Source organism: Marmota flaviventris, chromosome 10 (genome assembly GCF_047511675.1).
Source record: "Marmota flaviventris isolate mMarFla1 chromosome 10, mMarFla1.hap1, whole genome shotgun sequence".
In the NCBI taxonomy this organism is placed as follows: domain Eukaryota; kingdom Metazoa; phylum Chordata; class Mammalia; order Rodentia; family Sciuridae; genus Marmota; species Marmota flaviventris.
In genome coordinates, this window is record NC_092507.1 from 78717283 (window position 1) to 78740936 (window position 23654).

The window sequence follows — 23654 nt, forward strand, 5'->3', positions numbered from 1 at the left end:
GGGGGAGGGGGCGGCTCAGCCTCTCAGCAGGCGACTGCTCCTCTTCTGCCGGTGGGTCGCAGGCCCGCCTACCTTGCAGGAGTGATTGGAAGCTCTGTCCCGCCCTGGGCCACTGGGCCTTTTCTGTCGGTGGTCACCCTTCCCCTACCTGGCAGGCGAGGGGGGTGGGGGGCGGCTCTGCCCCTCAGCAGGCCGCTGGGCCTGCTCTGTCTTTGGTCCCAGTTCCCTCTACTATGCTGGCGCAGGGGGAGGGGGCGGCTCAGCCTCTCAGCAGGCGGCTGCTCCTCTTCTGCCGGTGGGTCGCAGGCCCGCCTACCTTGCAGGAGTGATTGGAAGCTCTGTCCCGCCCTGGGCCACTGGGCCTTTTCTGTCGGTGGTCACCCTTCCCCTACCTCGATTTCAATACTTTTGATGCTTTCTGAATCAAACACTTCTCACCACTCACTGGTGCACGCGCGCGCACACACACACACACACACACACAGAAAAACTGATTAAAAGAACTATGGGAAATGTATCCATTTTATCCTGACCCAAGGTACATATACATTTATTTTGCTCTCTACTCTTTCCAGAAAACATACATCAATATTTACTTCCCACTAACAAGATAACACTCAAAGCAATGGAGCCTCGATTTTTCCAAATTACATGTTTTGGGTTGAGTTATTAAAAGCTTCAGTTTTAAAGGGCTAATAGTCAAAATAAACACTGTAAAGGGATACTAGTAAATTCCAATATGGGAAATTAACCAAGTACATGGCTAAAAATGTTTCTTGTCTGAAGTCCATCCCAGAAGCAAGATGAGCTAACCTTGTATGAAAGTACCACCAAAGCAATTTCAAAAGTGGGAAGTAGATTGGCTTAAAAAAAAAAGGGGGGGGGGCCACAGTGGCGCAAGCCTGTAATCCTAGAAGCTCAGGAGCTGAGGCAGGAGGATCACAAGTTCAAAGCCACCTCAGCAACTTAGCGAGACCCTATCTTTAAATAAAATATGTTTTAAAAGGGCTGGGGATATGGCCAAGGGGTTAAGCATCCCAGGGCTCAATATCTGGTACCTAAACAAAACAACAAACAAACAACAACAACTAGTCATGATGAAACAACCTATAAAAGAAAGGCAGGAGGCTAGGGTTGTGGCTCAGAGACAGCGCTTGCCTCACACATGTAAGGCACTGGGTTCAATCCTCAGCACCACATAAAAATAAACAAACAAAATAAAGGTATTGTGTCCATCTACAACATATATATATATATATATATATATAGATATATATAGATATAGATATATATAGATATAGAGATATATATAGATATAGATATAGATAGATAGATATAGATATAAAGAAAGGCATTATTACATTGACAAAAACCATAAACCAGCTATCTGACATATTTACCTTGCATTCAATCTCTGCTTGTTTGCGCTTTGCTTCACTTAATTGAGTAAGTAGTCCTTTGTTCTGTGCAGAAAGATAGTGTACCTTCTCCTGTAGACTGATCACCTCTTGTTCTGCTCTTCTAAGATGATTACTATTGATCTGGTTCTAATAAGCAGAAATATAATTATGTACACTATATATAAAAGGGCTGAAAATTAAACATTTTTACCGATGCACTCAATACAATAACATAAAAATGTTATCAGCTACAAGTCAATTTTCTTCAATAAACACTGAAAAAATAAGATATAAAACTGTTTTAAATATCTAATCCTCCAAGGGAACACATGTGGTCCATATTAGAAACTCTTGTTATAACTAAATATATCACTTATACAAAAAGGTCTATACTTTTTTGTATAAGTGATATACAACTTAAAAATATTCATTTCTGAAAGAGGTAATAGGAATACAAAGTGGGTAGACAGAGAAACAATATATTAGGCCTAAGACTACAGCCTGGGGTTGGCAGGAAAATTAAAAGGTCAAATACCCAGATACAAAAACATAATGCAGCATAAGACTGGGGTTTTATCAGAATCACAGGAAACATCCCTGCAGTTTCAAATATACCTGGAGACAGACCTTTTTCTTAGGTGGTATGAAGGAAGGGAAGACACTGAGAAAAGCCCTCTGGCAAACCAGCCCCTACTCTAAAATAAGGCATTACTAAAGGATTGTGAAGCCTGTGGTACACTGTGGATAACCACAGAAACAACAAACCTCAAATTCAGCCTATCTCCTGACTATATTAACTCAAATCTCCCACATGAAAGGTCTGGCAGGAGAAAAAGTGTACCCATTTCTAGCCTAAGGTAAAATACTTTATATACTGCCCCATCTAAAATATCTAACTTTCATCAAAAATTTGCGAAGTATAGAAGGCAAAACCCCCCAAAATACTAGCAAAAGACAAAGCAATCAATAAAATTCACCTCATAAAATGACACATATACTGAAATTATCTGACAAGGAATTTAAAGTAAGTATGATTAATATGTCAAAGGCTCTAAGTTTAAAAATAAGTAAGTTCAGATAGGTAATATCCTTAGAAAAATTAGCATTCTAAGAAACCAAGAGAAAAACGAGAAATAAAAAACCATAACAAGAATGCTTTAAATGGCTTCATCTAACAACTCAACAAAGTGGAGAAAATAATCAGTGAACTAAATAAGAAGTCAATAGAAACATTTCAGTCAATAGAAGCTAAAAACACAAAGAGAAAAAATAATAGAGGAGGGGGAAAGAAAAGAGCATCCAAGAGTTTCTGCACAACATGAAGGCAGGGATAAGGTGCTTGCTCAAGATGTATAAGGTCCTGGGTTGGATCCCCAGCATTACAAAAAGAAAAAAAAAATCCTGTACACTAAGAACGAACCCAATATGGATATCATTGAAACCAGAAGACCATATGGGCAGAAGAAAGCCAAAATGATATAATGACCAAGACACAATAAGCAGAAATTTTCCAAAATTCATGGTAGACACAATCCACAGAGCCAAGAAACTTGGGTTGCGGTGGCGCACACCTGTAATCCTAGCAGCTCAGGAGGCTGAGGCAGGAGGATCACAAGTTCAAAGCCAGCCTCAGCAAAATCGAGGGGCTAAGCAACTCAGTGAGACACTGTCTCTAAATGAAAAACAAAACAGGGGATGTAGCTCAGTGGTTGAGTGTCCCTGAGTTCAGTCCCTGGTACTGCTCGCTGCCGCCCGACTCCCCCCACCCCCCAATTTTTTTTTTCTGTTCTTTCTCCCTGCCACCCAGAGACACAACCAATTTTTAAAAAGCTCATACACATTCAAGGGAGAATGCAGGCAATCTCCCAGGGGAGAGAGAGCCAAAAATAAAATCTCAAAGGCATGGGCTGGGGATGTGGCTCAAGCGGTAACGTGCTTGCCTGGCATGCACGGGGCGCTGGGTTTGATCCTCAGCACCATGTAAAATAAAATAAAGATGTTGTGTCCACCGAAAACTGAAAAACAAATATGGAAAAATTCTCTCTCTCTCTCTCTCTCTCTCTTTAAAAAAAAAATCTTAAAGGCAGCTGGGTGAGGCGGAACCACATTACATGTAGAGAAACAAAAATAAGAATTATAATAGAATTTCGGCATGCATGATTTATAAAAAAAGATAACAGTGATTTTTAAAGTGATGAAAGACAGCAGTTCAATTCACAATGGCTAAACTGTGGAACCAATCTAGATGTCCTTCAACAGATATATGGATAAAGAAACTGTGGTACATATACACAAAGAAATATTACTCAGCATTAAAATAGAATAAAATTATGGCATTTGCAGGTAAATGGAGTTGGAGAATATCATGCTAAGCAAAGTAAGACAATCCCAAAAAAACCAAAGGCCGAATGTAGTCTGATAAGCGGATGCTGAGCCATAATGGGGGTGGGAGGGGCGCGCACATGGGTAGAATAGAGGAGCTTGATTGGCAAAGTGGAGGGAGGGAGAGAAGGGGGGTGGGAAAGATGGTGGAATGAGATGAACATCATTATCCTAGGTACATGTATGACTGCACATGTGGTGTGACTCTACATCCCGTACTAGCAACTAGAAAAATGAAAACCAGAAAAATGAAAAACTGTGCTCCATTTGTGTACAATGAATCGAAATGCATTCTGCAGTCATGTATAACTAATTAGAAAAATTTTAAAATTAAAAAAAATAAAGTGATGAAAGAAAAAAAGATCTGTCAATCCAGAATTCAATACTTTGCAAGTATGTTTTAAATTCCCTTCACTGGCTCCCTCCACTCTCCCCCAAAATCCTAAATTCCATGTCAGTAGACCAGCACTACTATAAATATAAAATGAAGCTTTCCAAGTAGAAGGAATACAAGGATCTACAAGAAGAAATGAGTGCTGAAGTCGAATAAGTAAAGGGAAAACAATTCATTAAAAAATTTAAAATCTATGAAATAATCACTGATTAAAAGCAAAATTATCAGCATATGTTATACTAATGTATAACAACAATAGCACAAGAGGAAGAATTAAGAATACACGATTGTAAGGATTTTATCACACATGAAACAATTCATTATTTTTAATTAATAACATTATTTGAAAGTAAGCTCTGATTATAGGTGTGTACTATAAAACCTAGAATAATCACTAAAAAATTTCTTAAAAGGAGTATAAATGATATGAAAATAAAATAAAGCCGTAATAAATGTGCTATAAAGCCAAGAAAAGGTAGTCAAAGAAGAAAAAATAAAGAATAAATGAATGAACAGAAAATAACTAGCAAGGTGATAGAGAGTAATCCAAACAGAATCATAAAACATGGACTAGGGCTGGGAACATAGCTCAGTTGGTAGAGTGCTTGCCTCGCATGCATAAGGCCCAGGGTTGAATTCCCAGCACCACAAAACAAATAAACAAATTCCCAGCACCACAAAACAAACAAACAAATTCCATGAGACTGGATTTTTAAATAGCTTATTATATATTATATAATATATAAAATTCACCTACTTTAAATAACTTTAACAGTAGTTTTTGGTATTTCAGAGTTAAACAACCGTTTGTTAGGTTCAATTTTAAAAGCTATCTATATGCTATTTATCAGAGATCTAAAAAAATCAGGTAAGTTGAAAATATAAAAGGATGGGAAAATACTTATAATTTAACTTGTGAATTTAAATACCAAAATAAATAAATAACAACTTAAATTCACCAAAAGGAATGTGTTTTGTGTTGTGTCTGTATTCTGTGTCACATATTTGTTTTTAGTATTTTGATAAATGTGCCTCAATATAAATGGTTTGTTTCCCAATCCTGTGTATTTTGTTTTATGCATTCAAAAACATTGTTTTGAGAAGGGAAGGGGTTCATAGGCCCTAGACTGCCAAATGGATTCATGCACATTAAGCAAGTACTGTACTTAAGAAACACATGGAGACATACACAAGGAAATACATGCATGAATGTGCAGAGTAGCATTATTTGCAATAGCAAAAATCTGTATAAAGCAAGGACAGTGGCTCAATAAAATGACATATACTCACTAGACAGATTTATCTAAAAGTTCTTAAAATGAAGAAATTGGAGTTACATATAACAACATGGGTAAATCTCAATCTGGAAGGTGTCTGACATAATTTCATTAGATGACTATATACCACCACCATTACACCAGTTTCTAGTTGTTTTTCTCATTTTTTCAATGAGAAAACTACATGGATTATCACACATTGGAGCAATGGCATTTAGAAATCAGTGCCTTACACAATCCCGTTTTCAGCAAAATCTATCCAAAATCATACCTACCTGTCTGGAACAGTTCAAAACACAAATTCCTTAAAAAGTCTTTCCCCAAAACACCTAACTGGAATTAATTTCCCCTAGCAATTTCTATCTAACTGTCTACTTACCAGATTTCTGAGTCATATTGTGGAAGCATGTTACTAAAATATAAGTCCTTGATGGCTGGAACAGTGCTTTTTGTTCAAAGTTCTCAAAACCATGTTTGTGAATATGTTTCATTCACCTCTACCTACTGTGAGAAGAATCCTCAACACTGGCTTAAAAGTTGTATTTACGGGCTGGGGTTGTAGCTCAATGGTAGAGCTCTTGCCTTGCATGCATGAGGCCCTGGGTTCGGTCCCCAGCACCACATAGAAATAAACAAATAAAAATAAGATATTGTGTCCATCTACAAACTAAAAAAAATATATATTAAAAAAGTTGTATTTACACTTTTATTGTCTATATTAAGATAAATTCTGATTATAAAAATAATAACTATATAATAAATAATAAAATAATAAATAATGAAAATAATCAGAATTTATTTCCCACTATAAAACCTAGACATTCTACTCTTCATAATCTTATAGTATCCTTTCAGTGTTATTTTATTTATACTGAAAATACAACAAATAACTGTGAAAAATGTAAAGCAAGATCTATATAATTTAAAGAAATCACACATTCATTTTGAGATAAGCAGATCATTTTGCACAATGGAATACAGAATGACATGAGTTAACACTGCTCCCTACTGACTGAATAAATACTTTGAAAACCAAATAGCATCCAGCCCTCTGGAGCCTTGCATTTTGTGTCCATGGATTCAATCAACAAAGGATCAATATATTTTAAAAAACACAATTCATCTGTAACTGAACACATACAGACTTTTTTCTTGTCATTATTTCCTAAACAATACATCATAACAATTACTTACAAACCATTTGCATTGTATTAAGCATTATAAGCAATCTAGAGATGATTAAAAGCATATAGGAGGAGCTGGGGTTGTGGTTCAGTGGTACAGCACTCACCTAGGACAGGTGAGGCACTGGGTTTGATCTTAAGCACCACATAAAAATAAATAAATAAAGGCATTGTGCCCACCTACAATTAAAAAAATAAATAAATAAAGTATATAGGAGAATAACATTGGGTATATGCAAATACTACACCATTTAATACAATAGATTTGGGCATCTGCAGATTTGGTATCTGAAAGGGATCCTATACGCAATCTCATGGATAAGAAGTAACAACTACATACAGAATATGGTTCATGCAAATGTACCACATAAAAACCAAATGTGTGGCTCAGGAGGCTGAGGCAGGAGGATTCCAAGTTCCAAGCTAGCCTCAGGAACTTTGTGAGGCCCTGAGCAACTTAGTAGGACTCTGTCTCAAAATAAAATATATAAAGGGCTGGGGATATGGCTCATTGGTTAAGAACCCTGGTACCAAAAAGGAAAGAAATCAAATATGTTTTTACAATGTAAATGGATTTCATAAAAAGGCCCTTTCAGATCTTAATTATATTTAAAATAGGATTTATTAGAGTAACAGAGGACTTTAGAGAAAAACAGTAAACAATTTTACAACAGATTACTCATTACATAATTTGAGGAAGCATTATTCCACAGTTGTGGTTCTCAATTAGTGGCAATTTTGCCCTCCCAATCTCCATTCCAAAAGACAACTGAAAATGCATGGTAACAGTTTTGGTCAAAACAACCTGGAGTGGGAGAGAGATGTGACAGGCATCTGGTGGGTAGAGACCAGGTATGCTGTTAAATATCCTCCAGTATCCAGAACAGCTTCATAAAACAAAGAATATCAAGCCAAAATTTTAAGTGTGGAGGTTGAGATATTTTGCTCTACATGAATGTTCCTTCCCAAGCTATGCAACAAAGGTCTGAGTTTTACCTAATAAAGTCAAATGAAGTCTCTATCCTGCTTAAACTTGGTTGAGTGGGTAGAAGCAGAGATTAAATCTCTGAAAACAATTTTTAGCCCTCTTCATTTAGGCTAGAAAATCACTGCCTAGACAGACCCATACCTCACTTTTTACCTTTATTCTAGGTATGATACAATCTGTGTATACAAAACTTTGATCTGCTAATGATACTTTCAAACCTCTTGGGTTTTCCCATCATACCTGTGTCTCCATTTCCATCATTCTTTGTTTTATTTCTCTTATTTCTGCCTGTGTTTCAGCTTCTTTAAGTCGAATGGTCATCAATTCATCTTGCAACTCATTCACAGCATTTTTCTTAGGTGGGTCTTTCCATCTCCCAGTAGTACGAGCTAAATGGCGCTAAAGCACAAAACTTATATTGCATCAAAAACTCTCAGTATCAAAATAAGAGCTAACTTTACAAAGCACATATTTCAGGACTGGTACTATATTAAGTGTTTTCTACATATTGTTTCATTAAATCACTAGGAAATCTTAAAAGTTAGGCACTATTATCTTCATTTACAGGTAAGAAAATAGACACTGTGATTTTATAACTTCAGGAAAGTCACACAGTCACAAATTAAGTGGCAGACCTGGACTCAGATGCAATTCAAATTTTTTCTCTGCATATACTGAGGAGTAATTCTAGTAAAGAGTACAATTTTCACCCTAATCTTTAATAGAGATTTTTTCACATTATCTTCAATGAAACACAAAGAAAAGAATAGGGTCATTCATTAAGAAGCAACATTAGAAGTTATATGCAGTGCTTCTCAAAATTTGTGGTTAAGGACCAGTTCTGAGTTTTTGTTTTTTGATTTTCAGCTTATTGCAACCTGATACTTTCTACAAAATACATTTTTTTTTAAAAAGCCATGACACTGTAGAAGTCTAATTTTAGTCTTGGACAGATGTCTTTGCCTCCCCTCAATTCAAACCAATTCTGAAACTATGTGTTTTTTTTGTTTTTAATTCCCTTGTTCTTTTCTGTCTTTCAGAGCTTTGTATTTTCTTCCTTTTCAATAATTTTCCTCATGTGTGGATAAATTTGTGGGCATGTAATTAGTTAAATTTCATATACTTTATGAGATAACTATTTTTAAAAGAAGTTACAAATTTATAGACAAATTTATATTGCTGTCACCCTTCTGATGTTTCACACTGATTGTCAATGATTTAATATCAACATTAGAAAAAATGTGTACAGTATAAAAAGAGTATTTTCTTAGCCTTCTGCAGAAAATGTTATGTAATACACAATCATGCAACAAAAAAAAATCACCTGATTTCTATCTTTTATTTCATTATAAGAATTAAGAAGGTAGAAACAGTTTCAGTGTACCTTCAAATTATAAATGCTCTTAATCTTGACATTAATCAAGGATTTTTCTCACTTTAAACTTAACCATCTCCTACTTAACCATCATCATCAGCTACTTCAAACATCAGCTACTTCAAACAAACTGGATATTTCTGAAAAGTACATAAAACATATTGGTATACCTGCCAGTGTTCTTCTAAATCCTTGACTTGCTGTCTAAGTTCTTTCAAACCCATAATGGCTTCTGCTTCTCTCAGCTTCACAGCAATCAGTTCCTCCTGAAGCCTTGCAACATTATTCTCATCAGGAAAGGAGTTGTTTCTCTAATTGAGAGAAAATTTAACTTGAAATATATGAATTCAAGAAACAACATATGGTACACACTGAGCTATTTTGCACCATATGTAATTAAATACTTTATTTTATTCAGTTTTATTGAAATATATTTCATACAACATAAAACTCATCCTTTTAAAGTATATAAGTGAGTTATTTAGTCATCACCAAACTCTAATTTCAGAATATTTTTACACACAAAAAAGAAACCTTATGGGGCTGGGGTTGTAGCTCAGTGGTAGAGCGCTTGCCTTGCATGCATGAGGCCCTAGGTTCGATCTTCAGCAACACATAAAAGTAAATAAATAAAAATAAAGATATTGTGCCCATCTACAACTAAAACAATTTTTTTTTAAAAAAGAAGCCTTATGCCCATTAACAGTAATTATTCATTCTTTTAACCCCCAGTTCCTGGCAACCACTTATCTATTTTGTGTGTCTATGGATTGGCCTATTCTGAACATTTCATATAAATGGAATCATGCAATATGTGATTTTTTTGTGACTAGCTTATTTCAATTAACACAATGTTTTTAAGATTCATTTCTTTTTATTGCTAAATAATATTCTATTGTACAAACATCACGTTTTTATTTATTAATTCATCAGCGAAAGGAAATCTGGATTGTTTGCACTTTGGGGCTCTTATAAATATTGCTGATTTAAAGACTTAAAGAAAAGAACAGTCCAAAATCTGTTTTTATTTTCTTAGCACATTATCTTGGAAGAGGGGTGTCAAATCTCTGTGTATCGGTCACTATTTATATCAATAGTCAAGAAATTAATACCAAGATGACCTAAATATTTGCTTGATGGATTCAAGACTTAAATCAATCTCCTGCCATACTAAAGGACCCACCTGATAACTTTCCAGAGCAGTTTAATACTGAGCTAACAGGAGATCCAAAAACAGCCCTAGAGAAAGTTCCCTGGATAAACTAAGATACTGTTGAGATTTCAAGGCCTGGTTCTATGACATTTTCTATCTCTAAAATATTTTATGGAGGTCACAAAGATTTCAGCCCACAGGGATTATAGAATAAAGTACTTTCACAAATTATGCACATTTTTATGATGGATTTTAAACATTCTCTAAACTGAAGATCAGAATATACTAATGTATATGCATTAAAAAGATTACTGGAATGGTATAAAGGTGTATTAAGAATTGTACGCAAAAAAAAAAAAAAGAGAGCTCATGTATAATGGCATAATTTGGCGTGAACATACTTCATATACAGAGTTACAAAAAATTGTGCTGTGAATGGATAATCACGAATGTAATGCACTCCACTACTGTCATGTATATAAGAAACAAATAAAAAAAGGAAAAAAATTTAAAAAAAAAGATTACTGGAAGCAGAGAAAGAAAATGTTGTACAATGAGGTTAACCATAATGCAAACTTCTAACTTACTTTCTACTCTAAAACGTGAATATCAACACAGCCACTTAAGAAATCATACAAGGCCTCACTATGTTTCCCTGGCTGGCCTTGAACTCCTAGGCTCAAGGGATACTCCTATTTCAGCCTCCCAAGTAGCTGGGACTACAGGCACATGCCATTCCCCTTGTCAATAAACCCATTTTTAAAAATTTATTTATTTATTCTAATTTGTTATACATGACAGCAAAATGCATTTCAATTCATAGTACACATCTACAGCACAATTTTTCATGTCTCTGGTTGTACACAAAATAGAGTCACATAATTCATGTCTTCATACATGTACCTAGGGTAATGATGTCCATCTCATTTCACCACCTAAGAAACCGATTTTTTAACTGGACCCAAATACACTTCTTTCTACCAAATACTTAGTCTTTCCAAATGTAAGACTTAGATTCTTATCTAAACCATAGAGCCCTGAATATTCCTAGATTAGAAACCAAATATTCTGTTAGGTATTTCTTTCAGCATTGTTGCTTGCTTTTTTCACACACACACACACACACACACACACACACAAAAAAAAAAAAAACAAAGAATACATTTTCCAGATAATATACAAACAGCAAGCAGATTTCTAGCAAAATTTTTCCACTTCTGATTCTAGTTACACCTGTTCTAGTTCTTTAAAAAATAGTTAAGGGGCTGGAGTTGTGGTTCAGTGGTAGAGCACTTGCCTAGCATATGTGAGGCACTGGGTTCGATTCTTAGCACTGCATATAAATAAATGAATAAAAAAACAAAAGGTCCATCAACATCTTAAAAAAAAAAGAAATAGTTAAGAACAATTCAGGCTGTTATGTTGATTTTCTATAAGCCTTCTTGATTCAACAATACCTAGGGACTGGGCTGGGGCTGAAGCTCAGTGGCAGAGTATCTGCCTCGCATGTGTGAGGCCCTGGGTTCGATCCTCAGCACCACATAAAAATAAATAAATATATTGTGTATATCTACAACTAAAATAAATAAATAAATAAATAAAAACCTAAGGGCAAAAAAGAATGAACTCAACATCAATGATTTTATAGATGAGAAAAAAAAAAAAAGATTCAGTTTGTGATCTAGAGCATAGTTGCTCAAATCTGAGTTATAAAAAACCTGAAACTTTTTCTATTTACTCTACTTATCTACTAGGTTTTGACATTCTTTGATATCCTGGAGAAGAAGTAAGTGAGTACCTATAAATAAGCACCACTCAGGATAAGGGGAATTTGCCATATATCCTGAGGTGACTTGTTCTAGCTTGGTTCTAAATATTACACTCAGAGGAACTTTTCTCTGAAATTTCTATGAACTAGTCCTATTCTCTCTCTTCCACATATAGATATTGCAATATTTGAGGACACTTCCTTTCTGTTACCTAAGTTTTTCTTCTTCAACATTTAAATATTCTTTCTATGAACATTATCCTGGTTGTTTTCTTCTAAAAGAGCTCTAATTTTCATTTTTGTCCTTAATTATAAGGCCTGGATTAGTATGGTAGCAACAAAGAAGAGCTGGCAATCTTTAAAATATTTCTTCTTTGTTCTAACTTTCTAACATTGTAAAAGTACCAAGTTTAATTTTAATTACTCAATAATACTTAATAAATACCTACCACATCTCCCCTCTAATTTAGGGGTGAACAGCATTTGTGTTATTTCTTACCTTTTCTATATCCAGGATTTTATCCTGCATCTCCTTTAGTGCACATTGAGACTCAGCTTCACTCAGTCGGGCTTGGACCAATTCTTTCTCCAGCTGTAGCACAAAATCTTCATTGTAGTTGGAACTGCATTTATGCTAAAGGTTACAAACACATACTGTAATTTCATGGAAGCATGGAGATGTATACACAGTAAAAAAAAAAAAATACAATTACATAATTCAGGTATTAAGGGCAACCAAACAGTAAAAGTTACATCTACTCAATATTCCCAGCTATTTTCTCCACTTAATGTCTCAATGAGTAAAAAAGCCCAGTTCTACTATCTTTAAAGATAATCATATTTTGGGGTTTGGTAACTAGTTATTATATTCACCAAGTCCAATTAATTTTCTTTCCATTCATCATTTCATTTTAGTATCCAGATACTAAGAATATGTTTTGACTCTACAGACCTGATCTGTACAATATAGTAGTCACTGGCCACATACGGTTACTGAGCACTTGAAATATGGCTAATCCAAATTGAAATAAGTTGAAAGTATAAAATACAAACTGAATTTCAAAGGCTTAATATGAAATAAGGACTGCAGATGAAGCTTGGTAGTAGAGTGTCCACTTAGCATGCACAAGGCCCCCTGGGTTCAATCCCTAGCACAACAGCAAAAAAAAAAAAAAAAAAAAAAAGAAAAAGAAAAAGAAAAGAAAGAAGAAGACAACTCAATAATTTTTACACGGATCATATGTTAAAAATAATACTTTATATCTATTGAGTAAAAATATTAATTTTACCTATTTTTACTCCCTGTAATGTGACTACTAGAAAATTTTAAATTACACATGTGGCTTACATATTGCTATTAGACAGCACTGCTACAAATGATAGAAGTACACATTTACTGAAAACTCTATTTTACTCTAATGGAAATAAAAATGGATAAAAATGGAAATGATCATTGAAAACACAAAGAAATCAATCAAAGAAGCATGAAACCTTTCCATTTCCTTTTCTATGCTATAATGTGAATCAAGGAAGTCACTTAAGAAATTCTTTCCAAATGAGTTCTGATACAAAAACTTTCGCACAAAAGCAAAAATATATCTAAATCTTCATTATAAAAAGCCTCCTAGCCAGGCACAGTGGCACACTGTACAACTTGGAAGGCTGAGACAGGAGAATCCCAAGTTTGAGGACAGTCTCAGCAACACAGAATATCTCAAAATGAAAAACAAAAAGGGCTGGGGGATGTATATAGCCCAAGGGTAAAGTGCCCTTGGTTCAATCCCTAGCATAAAACAAACAAACAAAAACCTTTCTAAAATAACTTGTCTATCATTTCACACTTAATTCATATAATTGAAAGAAAAGTGGCAACTTAGAATTTCAAAAAAGAGAAAACAATCTAATGAACTGGCATGACTAAAGAAAAAAATGTTTAGCTCCTTAACATATTAGGATCAAAATGGATGTTAAATTAAAATTATTAAAAATGATTAATGGCTGGGCAAACGTCTATAGTTCCAGCTCCTTGGGAGGCAGCTAAGGCAGGAAGGTTGCTTGAGTATTCAAGTTCAAGACTAGCTTGAGCAACACAGCAAAATCCTGTCTCAAAAGATTAAATTCTTAATTAAAATACTTGGTATCTCTTGCCCCAGTTACTAAAAAAAGATGTCCAAATAGAAACTTTTTAATTCCATGAGTTACATATTACTTCTCCTAGTAATTGTGATGCTAGGAGTATTTTGATTAAAATACTTTACAGGAAGCACATCTGCAACAGGTAGACCACATTAGCTAATACTTACCTCATCAAATGGGAAAAATCACTCCTTTGGAATAACCTCATCCAAATAGTGCCATAATTTTTTTAATGAGATCATAATTATTTTACAAGCACTACCAGAATTGTCTGCCTTTAACCTAAAGCCCTGATACTGTAGTCCAGGTTTGTCTGCCCCCATCTGGTTAGTAGAAGATCCCCAAGAAAATATTCAAAGTCAAATGGCCCACAGGAGAATAGAATGTTTCATCTGACATAAACCAATTATTTCAACCAAGTACCAAAACTACAGTAATGTAGGGAACAAATTTTTATCAGTAAAATTTACAGAGCTAAGTTCTGATAACATGTTAACTCTGTATAATACATACCTTATGCTTTTTATATAGCAAAATATTACTTTATACTTCTGGATGAAAATCATTCTAAATGTGTTATGCAATTTTCTTTTTTACTACTGATAGGTCTATGGAAGATAATTCTTAATTCCTAGGTCATCATGATGATGATCAACTAATATACTGCAAAGTATACAGGATCCAAGGAATATGGAGTATTTCTGGCATCAGAAAAAATAAAACATCAACCTACACCGTTTCAGTTTTTTTTTTTTTTTTTTTAATGTCTGGTTTACTACTTCTATCTTTTCCTCTGTTGTCATTTTCTGCAACTTTCAATCCTAGTTTTATTTTGGTTCTCTGTTTTTGGTATTTAGTCTTGTCTCCATGTTCAGTTACCTGGTTTACTTTTTCTAGCAGTGATTTTTACCCCTTGTGTCACAGACTCTTGGCAATAATACAAAACTCACTTTTCCAAAACAAAAATATAATATTCACAAAGTTCTGTATATAATTCCTGACCTCCCTGAAGCTTTCATATACCCAGTTAAAAAACTTCTTCATAAGGTACTTCTTTAATCCCCGACTATTCTTATGATCAGTTACCTATATAAAGTCCACATTGATTCTCTTAACACCAAGTATGAGAATTCACAGCAGCTCTAGTTTCTAACTGACTGCTATTCGTTTCCATACAAATGTGCTATCAAATAAAACTTCATTGAAAAGTTATCATCATCTTCCACAAACCAATTCCTTTCCTTGATTTCTCTATTTGCCATTAGCCTAAAATCTCTTATTTGGCTACACAGAACACAAGATTTTCTGTTCTAGAATGCTTCCCTGTCATTCCTTCTTCTTCATTTCCCACCACTGCCCTAATAATTAGTCTGTTTTTTTTTTTTTTAAAGAGAGAGAATTTTTTTAATATTTATTTTTTTAGTTTTCGGTGGACACAACATCTTTATTTTATTTTATGTGGTGCTGAGGATCAAACCCAGCGCCCCGCGCATGCCAGGTGAGCATGCTACTGCTTGAGCCACATCCCCAGCCCAATAATTAGTCTCTGTATTGCCATTTTTATCCTCCAGCAATCTACTGTAAATGCTGGCACCAGAGTTCCCTAAATAGCACTTTCAATCACATTCTTCCTTCAATCAAAAGTTTGTAGGTGCTTTTATGGGCTGGGGATGTGGCTCATGGGCTGGGGATGTGGCTCAAGCGGTAGCGCGCTCGCCTGGCATGCGTGCGGCCCGGGTTCGATCCCCAGCACCACATACAAACAAAGATGTTGTGTCCGCCGAAAACTAAAAAATAAATATTAAAAAATTCTCTCTCTCTCTCTCTCTAAAAAAAAAAATAATAATAATAAATAAATAAATATATCTTGTATATAAATTATCGATAAACTAGTCAAGATGATCAGGGTTGCCTGACTTCTTAAAAAAAAGTTTGTGATTGTCCTCTGTTTAAGGGATAAGTTCTAAATTCCATAGTTTCATTTGTTATTTCTCTTTTTGTACTTCCCATTTGTTACTCTACCCACTGTAATCTAGTTTAGTTGTTCTCTCTTGATAAAACTTCTATTCTGTAACAATATCAAGACCCCATTAACAATATCAAGACCCAATGACAAGCTCTTCTCTTTTATTCAGCTTTTACCTTCTATGATTCTTAACACTATTAACCACTTAAACTCTTACTTCCCTTAGTGTTTCGAGCCTGAGGAAATTTTAATTCCATGCTTTATTAATACAAAAACATTAGTGAAAAGTATACAAGTACTAGTGTACTTTCTTTAACATTTAAAGTGAATCTAACTCCTTTAAATCAATTTCATTTCATTATCATTTTTTTTTTCACTCAGCAATTAGCCCTGTCCATTGAATCCATACCCATTTTCATTAAGACCAATTCTTTTTTAATATTTATTTATTTATTAGTTGTAGTTGGACACAATACCTTTATTTATTTATTTTTATGTGGTGCTGAGGATTGAACCCAGGGCCTCCTCGCATGTGATAGACGAGCACTCTACCGCTGAGCCACAACCTCAGCCCCAGGACCAATTCTTAACAGGTAAACATTTTTAAATGAGTTTAAATTTATTGATTAGAAGTTTTGTTGTTTATTTCATTTCACAACTGACCCATTAGAACTTCTGCATCTGAATTTTTTTTACATTATTTCTACTATATCCAATTTTCCCTGTTCAAATTTTTGCACATTTAAATTTGATCAGGAGGGTGACATTTCTGTCAATGTTTAATCTATTATAAATTTTACCATGTCGGGCTGGGGCTGGGGCTGGGGCTCAGTGGTAGAGTACTTGCCTAGCACATGTGAGGCCCTGGGTTCAATCCTCAGCACCACATAAAAATAAATGAAATAAAGGTACTGTGTCCAACTAAAAAATAAATATTTTTAAAGAAATTTTTACCATGTCAGTTTTTGCTCTTGTATAAATTTGGTTCTATCATTAGCAGTCTGTGTAATTAGCTGAGCACACTGATAATTGAATAATGTTAATATTAATTCTAAAAATAGCTTTTATTGAGCACTTACTATGTGCCAAGCATTGTTCTAGAACATCAATTCAAGTACTTAAGAATCAACAGCAGCCCTCTATTATAACTACCTCTGTTACACACAGGACAAAATGTAGCACAGAAAGGTTAAATATCTAGTCTAAGGACATTAAGCCAATGAATGGCAGAATTCACATCAAAAGGACAAGGTAAAAAAGATGCCTCTTGGACTATACATGGCCTGAAGTCAGCCATCACAGTTTCAATTTTCTATTCTGCACAAAACGTTTTATAACATGTTTTATTGTTTATGACTAATAAATAACATTGGTGATAGCAGCTAACATTCAGAGTACTTACTATGTGCTAGGCACATGCTAAGGACTTTATATTCTCATTTAACCTTAACTACAACTACCACTTTACTAATAAGGAAAGTAATAAGACTCAAAAAGGTTAAACAGTAATTGACAGTGCTGTTAACTGAGAACATGGATTACAAAGCCCATGTTCCTAACCTAACCATGTGTTAAATGAAAATACACATCCTTCTAAGGATTAGTGGTATAATAAGAAATCTAAGCTTGTTTTTTTTAAAAAAACTAAGCACCTAGGTCTCATATAATGTCCTTGTAATAAAATATTCCTCAGAGATATTTCATATTGAAATTAATAACTTGGATTATTTATATATATATATATATATATATATATATATATATATATATATATATATAATTTGCTTTACCAAATGACAACTGCTATAATCATGATAACTGATATCAAATGGCCATATATTTTTAAAAGTCTATAAGTAGTGGGCACAGTGGCACAAACCTATAATCCTAGCTACTTGGGATGCTAAGGCAGGAGGATCTCAAGTTGGAGGCCAATCTAACCAATTTAACGAGACCCTGTCTCAAAAATAAAAATTTTAAAAAGATCTGAAGATGTAAATCAACAGTAGAATACTTGCCCATCATGCATAATTATGTCCCTGGGTTCAGTCCCCAATATTGTCAAAAATTAAGACAAAAAACAAACAAAAAGTGGAATCCCCTACACTTACATCAACTTCTGCCAACACATCTCTTCATGTTTCTGGGATAACAGGAATCCCATCCCAATCCAGTGCAAACTGACAGAAGAGTAAGTTCTGGTCTGCTTTTCAATTTCATGCACTTTTCTGGTGTTGCAAAAGTTACAAAGGTGAAGGTAAGTTACAAAGTCCTTAGTAGTCATTTTTTGCTTGTGTTTTAAAGAAAATTCTCAGATTCAATGTCTGAAGGATACATGATTAATATAGTGAAAAGGAAACATTTGTATCTAGGAAAGTTTCTTTGGACAAATTGAATATTCCTTGAACTTCCCATAAATTGAGTAACCCTTATCTGAAGAGCTTAGGTGTTTCAAATTTCGGAGTCTTTCAGATCTGAGAATTTTTGCAGACTCCACAGTAAAAAAAAAAAAAAATTCAGACTTCAGAATATTTTGGATTTCACATTTTTAAATTAAGGATGCTCAACTAGTATTACTAAATGACTAAATCCAAATGAGAAAGAACTGTCTATAAAACATACCAAATATTGCCTGATTTATTTACACATTACATTCCTAGCTAATATCAAAACAAAACATTTATATAATATACCCTTTACAGGAATCCAAACATTTCATAGAACTCTGTATTCTTTTCTTCTGTAACATTTATCAGAACTCTAATTAAAAAGTAGTACAATTGGGGCTGGGGATGTGGCTCAAGCGGTAGCGCGCTCGCCTGGCATGCGTGCCTCCCAGGTTCGATCCTCAGCACCACATACAAACAAAGATATTGCGTCTGCCGATAACTAAAAAATAAATATTAAAATTTTCATTTTCTCTCTCTCTCTCTTTAAAAAAAAGTAGTACAATTAATTTTTAAAAGGTATATATACTACATACTATCTAAGCAATGCAGGGACAGTTTGTATTACTCCAAATAGTGCTTTTCATAGTAGGTAAGCAAACGATATTTTTTGAATAGATTCGTAAGTCAGATTTTGGTTTACAACAACAAAAACCCTATATGATTTACATTGGGTAAGAGTAAGTAAGAGCTAAACTAGTTTTTATTCTGATGTCCATTTAGCAACTTTGGCCCACTTTAAAAAAAATGGCATGCTATGCTATGTTTTTAATGGAAAACAGTAAGTACATCTGTACTATCACATCCAAAAGCATTTTGGAAAAAGACATCATTATATAAAAGTAAAGTACTCCAGAATATGTATCTGTTGCATTAAATCACAGCAGAAAAATATAAAATAAAACTATATTTTGCTTTCCCTCAACAAAAGACCCCCCAAAAGATGTTCATAATCTTCGCTACCACATATTCTAAATAGCATTTTTAACAACGAAGCAATACAGATGTAACTATTTAAAGATTTGCTACAAATTAGATTTGCATTTATTTAGAAATTTATCATTTTTATATGATTTGCTCCTAACGTCTGCAAATCATATATATCTTTTAGGATGAAAGTTTATTTCTGAAGGGAGGGAAAGAAGAGGTACATGGGAACGAAATGGACCAAATTATATTGCGTGCATGTACAAATATGTAAAAATGAATTCCACTATTACGCACTAATTTTTTTTAAAAAGCTTTTCTCTGGTTGTTAATGAAGAAGATGTTAAAAAAAAAAACAATCATTCCCATTAAAGTGATTCCTCATTTGTTATTAAGGCTTAAAGGAAAATAAGATTATGCATAAATATAAAGCATTTAATCTTTAGACTAAATTTAGGTCAAAATTATTTTTGGTTTTAAAAAAAAAGTCCAGATTTATAGGGATACTGACAAAAAGCTCAACAGTTTACCTGGAGGCTGGGCTTGTAGCTTAGTGATAAGCATAAGCTCAATCCACAACAACAAAAAGTTTACCAAATTAAATGTGCAAGTCATCTATCTATCTTGGATTTTTAAAAAGACTTTTATCATCTACCTTTCATACTCATAAAGAAAAAAACACTAGGTAAATGAGGTATGGGGCAATTCCTCAGTACTGCTGAGCAAATAAGTTTTTCCAAATAAATTATCTGGAAGAATTCCCAACTTCCAATGACAGGTATTTTTATTAACATTTATTCATGTGTTTAATCGAGGTAAGATCAGTTTATAAACCTCACATCAAACCCACTGTTCTTAGAAGCACTATATAATTCCTGCAAATCCTCTTTAGAATTATAAAAAAGAGAGGAAAGGTCAGAAGAAAACTTCTCTTGCTCCCCTTAAGTATTTCCTGGTAAAGATCTTAAGAACTTCAAAAAGCAGTTATTTCAGCAATCAGCAGCTTAGCTATCTGCTAAATTCTTCCTTGTTTACGTTGATCTGAGCCAAGAGCAACTGGACAAAATTGCTTAATCAGGATACGTGAATGATATGTAGCCAAGTATAGGGCACAAAGCTTTTAAACAGATCAAGCTACACTCAAAGACAGTTGGTCTCACTGGGAAAAGTTCAACATGAAGACATCTGTGCCCCACCATACTTAAAAGAAAAAAGATCAGGTAAGTAATTGCATGAACTATGATCGGAGCAATGTTACTTCTAAGAGTTCTGCAAAAACAGACATGAAACATGTAAAATATCTAAATGTACAGTTTAATCTTCATGCTAAGCTTAATCTTATGATTCATTTTATATATGTGTGTGTGTGTATAAAATATATATATTTTTTGGTACCAAGGAATGAACTCAGGGATACTCGACCACAGAGCCACATCCCCAGCCCTATTTTGCATTTTATTTAGAGATGTCTCACTGAGTTGCTCAGCTTTTGCTGAGGCTGGCTTTGAATTCGTGATCCTCTTGTCTCAGGCTCCTGAGCCACTGGGATTACAGGCATGTGTCATTGTATCAGGCTTCATTTAATATTTATTTAGTATACTCGTTCAATAATAATATTAACTCAACCCATGTGTGTGGGCGAGGGATTGAATTTAGGAGTGCTTTACTTCTGAGTTCTACCTTTAGCCCTTTCATTTTTTGAGACATGACTTTGCCAAGTTGCCCAGGGTAGCCCTAAATTTGTGATCCTCCTTCAGTCTCCGGAGAAAGTGGGATTACACGCATGCACCACGGTGCCTGGCTCTAACTTTTTTTTTTTTTTTTTGGTACTAAAAAGTGAACCCGGGGGATTTAACCACTGAGTCACATTCCCAGCCCTTTTTACTTAGAGACAGGGTCTTGCTAAGTTGCTCAGAGCCTTGTTTAGTTGCTGAGGCTGGCTTTGAACTCATGATCCTCCTGCTGGGATTACAGGTATGTGCCACTGCGCCCGGCTTCATTTTTCTTTAATATTTATTTATTTTTTTAGTTATAGTTGGATACAATACCTTTATTTTATTTATTTTCATGTGGTGCTGAGGATTGAACCCAGGACCTCACACATGCTAGACGAGTGCTCTACTGCTGCACAACCCCAGTGCCTGGCTTTTTTTTGTAAAACCAACAATATCAGGTTAAAACTGTCCAAGGACTAGTGTAAAATAAAAACAATGGCCTTTAAAGGTAATCATTCTACAACTGTACACTGCAGAAACATTTTTTTTCAAAGAATGTCAATGCCCAAAATGAGTTAAAAATAAACCTTATCTTTTAAAAACTGCTACTCAAAAGTTTAATATATTATTATAAAATAACTATGGCATATCACTATATCAAAAGCATCAAAACAATTAAAAGTGATGTGAAATACTGAAGTTACTAAAGTCCATGAACTTTGAGTGATAAAGGATCTACAGTGAGCAAGTGGGAGGTTGGGGGTATGTCTCTTTTTTTAAAGGAAAACTAGCTAATAAATATAGAAGAAAAAAAAGAAAATGAAAATCTCCATTTGGGACATTCAATATATAATAACTGATTCAATACAACCATCAATGAATGCTGAAATCATTAGGTAAAATGTGGATGGATACAATGAGAGTGAGTTCTGCATCTATGGATCCAACCAACCAAGGATAGGGGGAGAAATGTGCATCTGAACGGTACATGTATGAATCTTTTTTCTTGTCATTACTCTCTTAATAATACAGTATAACAACCATTTTAATAGCATTTACATTGTATTGGTCATTATAAATAATCTAGAGATGATTTAAGATACACAGGAGGTATGCATAGATTCCATGCAAATACTATGCTATTTTATATAAGAAACTTAGGCCTCCACATATTTAGGTGTGCATAAGGGTTCCTAGAACCAATTCCCCCAAAGATATCAAGGTACAACTGTATTTATTTGGTACAAAAGTACTTCCAATAGATTACTCAGTAGTTGTAAAGACGAACCACACCTTTACAAAGGAGGGTCTAAGGTAATCAAATCTGGCCACTGGGATTACAGGCATGTGTCATAATGGTAATAATATTCATCATCATTTATAGCTGGCACAATTTATGTGTTTCCTGACTTAAAACAAAATGAAGTTCACAATACTATCATCTAAATATTTAATTGAATCTAATCTATAAGAAATACAATGACACTAGGAGGAAGGAATCAGACAAATTCAGAATATGAGATAAAGCAACTAGGCTTCATCTGTAAAAAGTTATGTGTCATTGCAGACACTGGTTATTGTTTAATTAGTATGGACAGAGATTTATCAATTTTATTGATCATTTCAAAAAACCAACTTCTGGTTTCATGGATTTTTCTTGTATTGTGTCCTTTTCAATTTGATTTTTAGTATTATTGGTAACTTTGCTTGCTTCTGATTAAATTAGCTCTTAAATGTCTAGTTTTTTTAAGGTAGAAACTTAGATGACTAGTTCAAGACTTATTCCCTTTCCTAATACAATCAATCAATATTATAAAATTGCTAGGACGCACTGCTTTGGATGGGTCCAAATGCTTTCACAGTAGGGGAGAGTCACTCTCAGTTATCAAGCTATATACATTTCCAATAACCAAACAGCAATGTGATTGGCCTGTCATTCCTAACCTTACAACTAAGACCACCTCACTTCCATGTATAGGCTTGTATTCACTGGATTTCCAAAATCAACTATTTTTGTTTGGATCTTGAATGTCCCTTAGAAAAAGGCCCATGTGTTGAAGGACTGGATCTCAATCTGTATTACTATTGGAAGGCAGTAGAAACTTTAGTGGGGCCTTGTAGGAATACTGGAACACTGTCCCTTCCTATCTTTTTGTTTCCTGGCTGCCATGAGGTGAACAGGGCCTCCTCTGCCATGCACTCCAGTCATGATGTCTAGTATCAGAAAGATGAATAATGCACCAATCTTATTCCTAAATAGGGGAACATAAAGAATTCTATGTCAGCTCTACTCTGGCACATTACTAAGAGCTGGCCTATCCAAATATTATATCCAAAAATCATATAAAATCATGGCTGTGGGTAATAGCCCCATATTTACCACTTGCCCTAGATGTTCTCTCCCATTAGTCCACTGAACTCCTGATACTCCAAATCCTTGTCTCCTCTATCTCTTAATCTTCTTGCTGTGGGACTACAGCTCTGTTAGAACTCACTTCTCTAGCTGCCACTTCTGACCTAATCTGCTTTACTTCATATTGCA

General features: G+C 34.5%; 1 protein-coding gene across 4 annotated transcripts in view; it reads right to left on the reverse strand.

Moving 5' to 3' along the window:
- Nucleotides 1-23654, reverse strand: part of Evi5 (ecotropic viral integration site 5) — a 207220-nt gene that overhangs the window by 82802 nt on the left and 100764 nt on the right. For all 4 annotated transcript variants that reach the window (XM_071618050.1, XM_071618052.1, XM_071618051.1 and 1 more), the window contains 4 exons: nt 12421-12555; nt 9171-9311; nt 7866-8024; nt 1401-1547 (listed from right to left, as the gene is read on the reverse strand). In XM_071618050.1, the coding sequence (XP_071474151.1) occupies nt 1401-1547; nt 7866-8024; nt 9171-9311; nt 12421-12555 (582 nt within the window). The remainder of the gene's footprint in view (nt 1-1400; nt 1548-7865; nt 8025-9170; nt 9312-12420; nt 12556-23654) is intronic.